Source organism: Nuphar pumila, chromosome 16 (genome assembly GCF_984573655.1).
Source record: "Nuphar pumila chromosome 16, dmNupPumi1.hap1.1, whole genome shotgun sequence".
Taxonomy (NCBI): domain Eukaryota; kingdom Viridiplantae; phylum Streptophyta; class Magnoliopsida; order Nymphaeales; family Nymphaeaceae; genus Nuphar; species Nuphar pumila.
The window spans coordinates 78,630,196-78,642,145 of record NC_143264.1 but is presented as its reverse complement, the minus strand read 5'-3'; the positions used below and the strand labels follow the sequence as shown (position 1 = coordinate 78,642,145).

Below are 11,950 nucleotides of genomic sequence, written 5' to 3'. Positions count from 1 at the left end.
GAGGAAGAGTACTTTGGTGCCTTTATATAAGAATAAGGGTGATATACAAGATTGCACAAACTATCGTGGTATAAAACTCATGAGTCATACTATGAAACTTTGGGAGAGGGTGATTGAGTCTAGGTTGAGGAAGGTTGTCATGATATCGGAGAATCAATTTGGTTTTATGCCTGGAAGATCAACTATGGAAGCTATACATCTTCTTAGACAACTTATTGAAAGATATAGAGAGAGGAACAAAGATTTGCATATGGTTTTTATTGATTTAGAGAAGGCATACGATAGAGTACCTAGGGACGTTCTCTGGTGGACAATGATGAAGAAAGGTGTTTCTCTCAAGTACATTAGTATAATTAAAGATATGTATGAAGGAGTAGTAACCAATGTCCGCACTTGTGGAGGGGTGACAACCAATTTTCCGATAACGGTTGGGTTACATCAAGGATCTGCTTTAAGCCCTTTCCTATTTGCGATAGTGATGGATGAGCTTACGAGATCAATTCAAGAAAATGTACCGTGGTGTATGTTGTTTGCTGATGATATTGTTTTGATTGATGAGTCTAGAGCTGGGGTTAATGCTAAGTTAGAATTATGGAGACAGACATTGGAAGCTAGAGGTTTTAAGTTGAGTAAGAGTAAGACTGAATATATAGAATGTCGGTTTAGTAAGCAACGAAGTAGTGATGAGAGTGTAGTGAAGCTTGGTGAGCAAGATATACCGGTGAATGATTATTTCAAATATTTGGGATCCATCATTCAAAAGTATGGAGAAATTGATGGAGATGTAAATCATAGGATAAAGGTTGGGTGGATGAAATGGAAAAGTGCTACTGGAGTGCTGTGCAATCGTAGAATGCCATTGCGGTTGAAGGGAAAGTTTTATAGGACGACTATTAGACCCGCTTTACTATATGGTACGGAATGTTGGGCTGCCAAGAGACATCATATTCAAAAAATGAGTGTAGCTGAGATGCGGATGCTTAGATGGATGTGTGGAAATACAATAAAAGATAAGATTCGGAACGAAGAGATACGTAAGAAGGTAGGTGTTGCACCCATTGAAAATAAGATGCGAGAGAATCGTTTACGGTGGTTTGGACATATTCGGCGAAGGCCTAATGATGCTCCAGTTAGAAGGTTGGAGAAATGGGAAAATATATTAGTTAAAAGAGGTCGGGGTAGGCCTAGGAAGACTTGGATGGAGATGATAGGAAAGGATATGAATGCTTTGAACCTCACCGAGGACATGGCGTTGGATAGAAATGATTGGAGGAAAAGGATTCATGTGGAAGACCCAAAATGAATTTCTTTTTTGGTTCATATCGCTGACCCCAATTGTTTTGGGATGAAGGCGTAGTTGTTGTTGTATGAACATCCCCTAACGTTTGCATACGAACCTCTTGACGGGCAAACAAATATATTGTGGACCTGAATATGGGTAAAATCATCGAGGAGATTTGCGATATATCTGGGCAAAAATGTTCACATAAATATGTTGTAAACCTTCTCACATTTGCATAAATTTGTTGCAAACTTTCTAATATGGTTAAAAAAACTTAAGTCTTAACACATCAACTTTACATCCCTTCTCATGCTTTATTTTAAATTAAAAAACTTCAGGTCATTATTTTTTTATTTCATGGACTATACAACTGTTCATGCACAATTGAAATAAAACTTGTTTCTTTTTTTGTTAGCTGACATTGTCTAACATGTTAATGTATGAATTTTCTTTAATATTCTAAGTTTTTAAATTTAAATATGAATGTTGAAGTTATAAAGGGTTGAAAGAAGAAATATATGTATCTATGCATTAAATATTATGTTTCTTGGAGGACTTCAAATGTAAATATTAAAGTAAAGAAGGTTTATTGTTGAATGAATGAAAAGCATGATTTAGAATGACTATGTGAACTACTTCAAGTTAAATGAATGAATATAAGTATGAACATATTCATTTTTTAATGAACGAAAGAATGTATGTATTGAGCATCTTCATTATTAAATGAATGCATTTTATAAGAAAGTTTATTTTTTAAATGAATGAATGTATGTATAAGAAGGTTTATTTTAAAATGAACAAATCAATGTATAAACAAGTTCATTATAGAATGAAATAATGAGTAAGTTATACATGAAAAAAATTAAATTAAAAACATTATCACTAGTGCTAAAAAATGTTAAAACAGTTTTTCAAACACTAAAAAAATGTTAGAAAATTCATTGTTTTTTACACTAATTTAGCACCAAAAAAGGCTTTGGCACCACATTAGCACCAGAAAAAACATTAATTGGTGCACACATTGTGCTGGTGAAACATTTTCATTGACGCTAATTTAGCGCAACTAAAAAAGTCATTTACTGGCAAGATTTTTACCAACAAAACAAATAGCACTAAATTAGTGCAAGTAAAAACCTTTATTTGGTGCTAGCTAGGCTAGCTTTTATTGCCCTATTTTAACACCAGCAATGGTTTGATTTTTTTAGTACTATTATGTGCTTATTTTATCATTACAATCCATTTACTTGTCCACTTTTTACTTGGTTTTATATTCGTACTCTAGCATGTTTTTCTCAGCCACCCATCTTGCCTTTTCTCAAAATGGGTGTGGTATTCATCTCGAGAAATATTGAGATGAATGGTCATCAACCTCCTAAGCAGCAGCACTGTATAAAAAGTGATCTCTTTATCAATTTATGACTTGCTAACTCCAGTCCTTTGAAAAAATCCATCAATATACAGTAAAAGAACAAAGTTGCATCGAACAGATATTTGGAGGCAACCGGATTTATACTTGGAAAGACCTACGTCACAATGACACGCCATTTAGAGGGAATGTCGTAGGTGACACGAGTGGCAGCTCGTCAGAAACATTAATTTAATACTCTTTAATAATATTGCAACTAAGTATATTTTTAAATTAAAACATCAAAAAATCGTTATGAGTTAGAAAAGAAAATCTCTGTCCTTGTCTTTTTTTTTTACAAAGGAAAATCTGAGTCCTAGTCTTATTTTCCAAAAAAAATTGGACTCGCATATCAAACTCGACTCATGTGTCGGCCTTACCTACATCTTAGCAGAATAACACAAGATATCTCTAGAATTGAGAAGAACAAAAATTAATCACTTAAAACACACAAGGGCTCCCCTCATCTGGTAGAGGTGACTTGTGAAGGTCACCAACTTGATAGGACGTCATGAATTCTAAACTCACAAGGGGTGCCCTTTGCCGCAAGGTCAAGCTGAGTGTACTATGTGGTGGGCAGAGGGGGACCTCAAAGGTTTTACCAACCAGAAGCAGTCAGCCAATGTGCGGTCGATAGGGAGGTCTTTCCTTGGCCTAACAAAAAAAAAGAAAGAAAAAACAGACTCCAATCAAGTGCTTCTCTCCACCAAAACATGAGAAAAAAAACAAAAAAATGACCGTAATGTCATTGCAAAACATATTTGCAAACATCTCACCGATGTTCGCCGGATGATTGGCAAAAATCTTTTGTGTATGCAAAACTTCTTACCTCATTTGTGAACCTATCAAACAATAGACATGAAATTTAAAAATATTTTCATAATTTTAGTGTGAATCTCATCTTCCTTTTGTGAATCTTAGTGTGAGCATTAAATGGGGCATTTTGTTTTTTCATAAAGTATAATTCGAATATTAAAACTATTTTTACATCAACTAAAGTTTTTGTGGTCCCAAACTCTTGAGTATTTTTGCATGAACTATATCTGTAAAAGTCAAATCAAAGTATAAACATCAAGGACATTCACAACTTGTCGAGACAATTGCGAAGCTCCTTGAAGAGTATCTTTGCAAAAGTCATATGATGTACACACAAATTTTGGAACTGCTGCAAATGCACGAGACGATCATGCTGAGCTAGAACCTTTCAATTAAAAAATGTCCACATAAAAATTGCAACCCTCAAGAGATGAATGTTTGATATACAAATCTCCTTTGTTAGGATAAAAGTTAGCTCTAGGAAATTCATGAGGTTCACAAAATAATCATTCAAATCTTTTTTTATTGAAAAGTTGCAAACTTCCTGTAGCATCATACACCTCAGTCAACAGGTGCCAAGAGCAAAAATATCCTAAAAAGTCAGGAATCAAATACTTTGGATAAGCAGGAAATTTCAGCAAATTAGTATTAAGGAAACACACCATTTTGCAAGGACTGTACCATCATTCTGTTCAAAATAAGTCTTTTTCTAACTAATGGCTCCACGAGAAAGAACTAGGGGGCCTGACATTTTTCACATGGAACTCACAGACATCTTGCACATGGCTGGATCCGAGACCTTAGATTATTGAAATGGTTGATGGAATTTAGAGAGAGAGAGAGAGAGAGAGGGAGGGAGAGAGAGTTCTACGCTCAAACAACCGAACCGAAGCAAGTAAACAATAAACCACAGTAACAGGAGACAAAAAAATGCAGAGAGATTTTTGTAAGCAACCCAACAATTAATTCTCTTTACCAGGAGCTGATACATGGAAACTAGCTAGCTATTACAGCAACGCAAATTTTCCTAAATGCCGCCTCTTTCTTACAATTCAAAGTTCATCCCCCAATCCTAAAATGGTGAGAATAGAAAGACAGCTGAGAAAAACCACATGAGATATTTAACTTAGTGCAGCACCGTTATTTAATTAATAATCCATGCCACCCATGCCACCACCCATCGACGGTGCACTCTTCTCATCCTTGGGGAGCTCAACCACAACAGCCTCCGTGGTGGTCATCAAAGAAGATACACTGCATTATGCCAAAAAGAAAAAATACATGCCATTATAGTAAACTAAAATACTATGGTTTTGAATTCCTCACGCAAGTTGTTGCACTAGATATAAAAAGGAACTGAAAAATAGGACCCATAAAGCCACCCCATGTAATTGGAAGGGCGTGATGATGATGATGACGACGACGATGAAAGTTGTTGCACTAGATATAAAAAGGAACTGAAAAATAGGACCCATAAAGCCACCCCATGTAATTGGAAGGGCGTGATGATGATGATGACGACGACGATGAGTTCATAAATGACATATGAGATAACCAAAAATAATATGCACCTTATCATACGCCAACTTTATTTCTCTGGTTTTGTTATCATTTTAGAAGATTTAACAGACAACATGAGCATCTTACAAACAACTAAACGTATAACAAATGTTTTCAGTGATCCGCACATGCATGTACACTGTAGTTATTACTCTATCGTTTTTACTCACTAATTCTCTTTTAAGTTGATTCTACTAGTTCAAAACATAGGTAGAGCATGGAAAATCTGTTGCAAGCAAATGAAACTGTGTAAATACCAGTGTTTTTTTTAAAAGAAAATACCAGTGTTATATGCTGTTTTATCAGTTCCACAAAATCTCGGTCTTTCAGTCCATTTTCCAGCGCATGGAAACTCACGTAGATGATCAAGACCACATTCTTACACTAGAAAGACTCACGTGTGCAGTACATTCGTGCCTCAATACATATATGATTTTAGAGAGAGAAACTGATGTGCAAGTCAAAAAACTGTCAGTGCTTCTGCGCCTCTGGTATTCAAAATCTGGATGGAAGATCCTATTTACATCTATGAATAACCACAAAGGCGCATTTTCAAGAAGTAAAACTAGTGATAATCATGAAAATGGCCTTGCTTGTCACCTAAGTATTAGAAGGGCAACGACAAAATCCAGACGTTTCTATTAGCTGCAAAAGACTAGCAGTCCAACAGATTTCTCTTCAGGCAAGTAGATATAAAAAGCAGGTTAAGACGTATACCTTGCAGCATCCACCAGTGCAATTCTAATTACTTTCACAGGATCAATAATCCCTGCCTTCACCATGTCAACATATTCACCTGGTTCAACATTGTGAACAGACTGAGTTGAGCTTTACCAAGCATGAAAACTCTCCAGTGTTCTAAGACAAAAAGAAAAGGCATACCTTTGGAAGCGTCATATCCAAGATCAAGGTTATCCTGCTCTAACAGCTTACCCACAACAACAGCTCCCTCAACTCCAGCGTTGGACGCAATTGTATGGACAGGAGTCTGTATTACAAGATTTCAGGCATTAGGTTTCAAACATTAAGCTAATTATTAGACTATCATGAACCAATTCAGGCGCAACATCCTCAGCAAATCATACCTTCAAGGCATTCTGAATGATCTGAACCCCGACTTTCTGGTCAAAGTTGGCAGTTTGCAATTTTTCTAGCTCCCTTGATGCATAAAGAAGTGCAACACCACCACCTGCAATAGAAAGCAATCGATTAGTTGTCTAAATCATAGTCACAAACAAGGTTGCCAGACTAAGAAGCAGAAGCTAAAAGAGAGGTATTTTAAAATTCATAAGCGGGAAGCAAGGAATCAACTTACTCATGCCACTTTTAAATATCTCGTGATATCATCAGGATAAATACTGAATTTGAAAATATAAAATTTTCATGAATGGGTAATTTCATACTTATTGTCACTTCAAGATCAACAAACAATAGGAGAACATTAAGAAATATCAAAAGAAGTGCTCACCTCTTTAAAATCTATCATGATATTATCGCAAGTCAAAGTACACTGAATTTGAAAAAATAAACTTTATATAAAAGAGTAGTTTCATACCTTCTCCCACTTACAAAACTCTCCAAACCATAGAAGAACATTAAAAACATATCAAAAGTGTGCAAATGGAAGCTGCACACCAACAACATTTCTTTAAATGTTAAAACTTAAAAGCAATGTGGGTCTCTTAAATAGTCATAGGAGGGGCCGCTTCCTCCTTGTCATGGTTAATATGGCACTATTCTCTGTAATATCTTATCCAACTTATTTCTTCTCTAATATCTTACCCACTCAACCAAGCTAATACATCCTTACAACAACTATGACTTCATCCCAAAACAATTGGGGTCGGCGATATGAACCAAAAAAGAAAATCATTCTGGGTCTTCCACATGAATCCTTCTCCTCCAATCATTTCTATCCAAGCTAATACATCCTTATTAACAATATTTTAGAGTTTTAACATACAATATTTTGTTCCTACATATTTACTTTTCCCATTTATAATATACCAAGATTTTCCCTAGAAAAACAGGATTTTTAAAAATCCCTGAGATATTCTCTTGCAGAGAAATTCCCAAGAATAATATTTGTGACCATGATCTGAATAATGCATAAGGCATGTTTGGAATCTTTAAAAACTGGCAACCAGCATTTCAGCTAAGGGTTGCGATAAATTGTTAGCTCACTCACCAACTTTGGTGCAACTTGACACAGATCAGGTCAACAGAATCAAGCTTCCCAAGTCAGTGGCTTATTTAGGATCACAACAACAGAGACCCAGAATCAAAGCTGAGTAACCTGAGTCAAGAGTTTGGTTTCAGGGAGTGTTCAGGCATCCATAGGAAGTTGTAAGCATCAACTAACCTGGCACAATCCCCTCTTCAACAGCTGCTTTTGTTGCATTCAGAGCATCGGTTACTCTATCTTTTTTTTCTCCAACCTCAGCTTCACTAGCTCCTCCAATCTTCATGTAAAGAAAAATATAGACAAAATTGCAAACAGGGAAAACTTTAGTATACAGCAAATTGCATCAATTGAAACACAAAGAAGCTAGTTCCAACAACCTAGTACAATCAGCAAGACTGGTCCAGCAAATCAAATTTTAGCAAAGGAACCAAAGAACATTAAATTTTGAAGTGAATAAAAAAACATTAGTTGATCAAAACAATAATCCCCACTAAATACTGCATGACCATTACGCCTGACCTTTATAACGGCAACCCCTCCTGAAAGTTTTGCCAATCTTTCTTGCAACTTTTCCTTATCATAATCAGAAGTGTTTGCTTCTATTGAGGTTCTCAACTGCCAGAAGCAACAAGCATGAGCATCAAACAAAAGAACATGGCATGCAACAAACCACAAAATTCCTCCAGGTCTCAAGTGAAAAAATACCTTATACTTGGGAAATGAAAATGAAGCCAAAAGAAGATTACCTGATCACACCTTTCCTCAATCGCCTTTTTATCACCAGCTCCATCAAGAATAACAGTATCATCTTTAGATACAGTTACCTAATATCAACAGACTAACATTGTTAACATGACCAAACGTATAATAGAATACAAAGCACAAGATCTACCATAATCCCAAAACATTTAGTACTCCATAAATCCAAAAACAACCCAAGCTAGATTAACCATGCAATTACCAAGATTTTGCAAGGCCAAGAAACTTGGAAAACAAAAAATCTCCTAAATTAAATAGCTCAAAAATCTTTCACAAATGACAGTAACACACCTTTTTAGCAGTACCCAGCATCTCCAAATCCACTTTTTCAAGGTTCATTCCTAGGTCTTCAGTTACAAGCTGCATAAGAACAGAATATCAGATATACAAGGTAGAAAAAAATATAAGAAAAGGCAGGAAACCAAAATCAGTGAACAACAAATATCCAAAAGAACAGTAGAAAGTTAGAAAAAATGACAAACCTGACCACCAGTCAGAGTAGCTAGGTCCTGTAAACTTGCTTTCCGGTTTTCACCAAACCCAGGAGCTTTAACGGCACAAACCTTTAAAGGCATAACAAAAAATGCTTTATCAGATCAATGAGGAAGCAGGAATTAAACTACCAGCATTATCAGTATTACAAAAAAAATGAATGCGTGGAGGAGAGAAGTGAAAAAGGTGAACAATAGAAAATAGCAAGTAGAAAAGAAAAGACCTTTATGCCTGCCCGAAGCTTATTTAAGATAAGGGTAGCTAGTGCATCACTTTCTACATCTTCTGCAACAATCAATAAAGGTCTCTGTCTCTGAAGCATACAAAAAAAAGAATGGTTAACATTCAAAATAATACAAACAGAAAGCGATCAATTCAAAAGGATCATACCTTCAGTGCTAGCTCTAACACTCTAACAACTGCATTTATACTGGAAATTTTCTTTTCATGGATCAAAATAAGGGGGTCTTCAAGTTCCTGCAAATAAACAAATATGGTACCATTGGACCAACAGAATCCTCAGTATCACTGGAAGCGCTTATTAACTACTGATGAAGGAAGTATCAGACTCATAACTAATGCACTTACACATTTCTGGGTTTTCTGGTCAGTGATGAAGTAAGGTGATATATAACCTCTATCAAGCTTCATTCCTTCAACAACTTCCAGTTCATTTAACAAAGTTTTCCCATCCTGCATACCGACAACTAGGAAATTATGGTTGCATCATAGTGAAAGGGAAGCATCTGCATCATCTGTAGAAGTCAGGTAATCTTACAGCAATAGTGATAACACCCTCTTTGCCAACTTTCTCCATAGCCTTGGCTATCAATTCACCAATCTCTCTTTCTCCATTTGATGATATTGTGCCCACCTGCAAAAATAGGGACAATCAATACTTTAGCTTTGTGAGGAAAAAACAAACCGTTCACTGTAGAAAAAGTCATAGAAAATGGAACACTCTATCATGAACCTGGGCTATCTCCTCAGATGTACTGATCATTCGAGCCCAGCTTTTCAAGTTGGTGACTACATCATCAACTGCCATAGAAATACCCCTCCGCAAATCCATGGCATTCATCCCTGCTGCCACGGATTTACAGCCTTCTGCAAAGATTGCTCTTGTCAAAATGGTGGCACATGTCGTACCTGCACCAGAGCTTTCCTTCAAAATTAATATATCCCCATAATTGCAGATATTTAGCAACTAATAGTTTTTCTAGACAAAGGAAGATAAAGAGAAAGCTAAAGCACATAACCCACCAAGTTTACATAACACTAACAATGGTAAAGCAGCAGCTGTGAAAGGGAAAATTCACATTACCATGAAAACGCAATCACAACAAGAAAATAAACTGTTATAAAACAACAATGAAATGAAGAGTTAGCTTTGCCATCAGACCACCCAGGGACTCTTTGAATTATAAAATAGTCAGAGCCAATGGCATGTCATGATATTTTAGCATTCCAAATTGTTCACTAACATGATCACTCTCTTTTTCGCTCAACATGTCAATAATGTATGAACGCTATCACATGTAGAATATTGAGTGTTTATGATTCTGTAGTTACACAAACATTCTATTTTTTCATCTATCCCTGATGTTGGACAGGCAGTCTGCAGTACAAAAATACAGCTTTAGCACTAAATCCATTAATTTTGTGTTATAGACTAAAATAGAACCAGATATGTCTCATGAACTTCCAATGTGACGTGTTATCATGAGTGCACACACACAGAGACATGCGTGTACATGTGTGCACAAACATACACGCGTTTTAGTGTACACATATGCTTATGTCCAACAATCTTCCCCAATGAATAATGATTCTAGCTTCAGTGGATGAACTAAGTGCCACTCAGTTCTCTTGCTCACTGTTTATTCCCCACTTTTATTGAGTAGGACAAAACAGCCCAATTTGCATAAATAATGAAGTCTGCTAAAATGTTGCTTAAATACCATCAGAATATCTTCATGTTTTTATACAAATGGAAGCACTTGAATACTGAAAAAACAAAACCAAACAACATTGAGGGTCACTCAAGAATAGTGTATCACTTACTAACCTCCAATAACCATACAAGTAACATGTTTAACAGTAAAGTTGCAATAGTAACACCAGATAGAGCGATATTGCCAAACAAACGAGTGCCACAATTCAGAAAAGTGAAGTACATCAACACTAGTCGCTTGAGGGCTAATGTAATAGCCCATAATTGAAAAGCATCATAACAAAGAGCCCAAGAGAAAAATATCAAATAATTGATAACAAATGCATATATGGACACCACCAAATCAGCTAAATGGGAGAGAAGAAAGTAAATCGCTATTATGTAACAAGTAAATCCATATGATTACTACCTGTCCAATCCCGCATTTAACACAATAGAGAGTTCATGACACTTATAGCACCATGAGATCAAACTAGGCACTAAATGGTTCCTTAAAATAAGTATAATGGCATCCAATCTACTCAACAAGCGTTAACAGAAAAAATCTACAGGAAAAACAAATCTACAAAAATCACAGAAGTGGCCGGTTAAAGAAATTGAATTAAAACCAGCAATGCTAAATACTCAAACAAAATAGAACTGCAAAACCACCAAGAATCGAATAAACGAAGATAAAACTCCAATCAATTAAACAAGAACCCTACCATCTCCTGCGACGTCGTTGGTGGCATTGGCAACTTGTTTAACAAGGCTAGCACCCATGTTCTTGACCCTATCATTGAACTCAATACTCTTTGCAACCGTAACACCATCCTTTGTCACTTTGGGCGAGCCAAAGCTTTGTTCTATAACAACATTCCGGCCCTTCGAAAAGAACCCAACAAAACAATCAATTCAATGCAACCCACGAAAAGGAAAGGAAATTCAAAACACAATTAGAACCCAACGAACAAGCTTTCAGCATTGTCGGTACCTTAGGACCCATGGTAACCTTGACAGCATCGGCGAGATCTTCGACGCCCTTGAGCATCAATGCCCGGGCTTCGATGCCGAACTTAATGTCTTTCGCTGCATAGTTCCTGCTCCAACTCAATCTGCTACCGATCTGATCAAGCAGAAAACTGTTAAAAGACTAACAATAAACAATCCTCATCAACTGTTATTGCTCCAAATTGAAAATAAGCATAGGAAGAATGACCCTACCTGACCATTGGTGCTCTTAACGAGTCTGTACAACAACAAAAAAATAGAAACTATAAGTTTTAAGAACAACCAACCTTTTTATAGAGAGATAGAGAGAGATGCACCTGGCTTTTGAGGCTATGCTGGATGCTGCCCTATACATTATGTGAAGAGGGTAGAATGGGTTTTAGCGTTTGAAGAGGAGGAAGAGGAGAGTGGTAGTGTTTGTTTGAAGGAAAGAGCCCACAAAGATGACAGCGAGAGAATGAGAGAGCAGAGAGATACAGGAGCCCTTGGGGGATGGTGGTGGTGCAA

General features: G+C 36.4%; 1 protein-coding gene across 2 annotated transcripts; it reads right to left on the bottom strand.

The window, feature by feature from the left end:
• Positions 1 to 4,444: 4,444 nt before the first annotated feature.
• On the bottom strand, positions 4,445 to 11,950 carry LOC149813740 (chaperonin CPN60-2, mitochondrial). Of its 2 annotated transcripts, none has more exons than XM_089991608.1 (18): positions 11,761 to 11,950; positions 11,657 to 11,681; positions 11,427 to 11,558; positions 11,158 to 11,317; positions 9,473 to 9,648; positions 9,278 to 9,373; positions 9,088 to 9,192; positions 8,890 to 8,976; positions 8,723 to 8,812; positions 8,490 to 8,570; positions 8,299 to 8,367; positions 7,995 to 8,072; positions 7,768 to 7,863; positions 7,426 to 7,525; positions 6,149 to 6,252; positions 5,946 to 6,051; positions 5,781 to 5,859; positions 4,445 to 4,757 (listed from the first exon to the last, which is right to left on the bottom strand). In XM_089991608.1, the coding sequence occupies exons 1-18, from the start codon at positions 11,796 to 11,798 to the stop codon at positions 4,652 to 4,654; spliced, it is 1,728 nt and encodes a 575-aa protein (XP_089847734.1). In that variant the 5' UTR covers positions 11,799 to 11,950; the 3' UTR covers positions 4,445 to 4,651. The 2 variants fall into 2 exon arrangements, with proteins under 2 accessions (XP_089847734.1, XP_089847735.1); XM_089991609.1 differs by having other exon boundaries at positions 11,427 to 11,574; positions 11,761 to 11,935.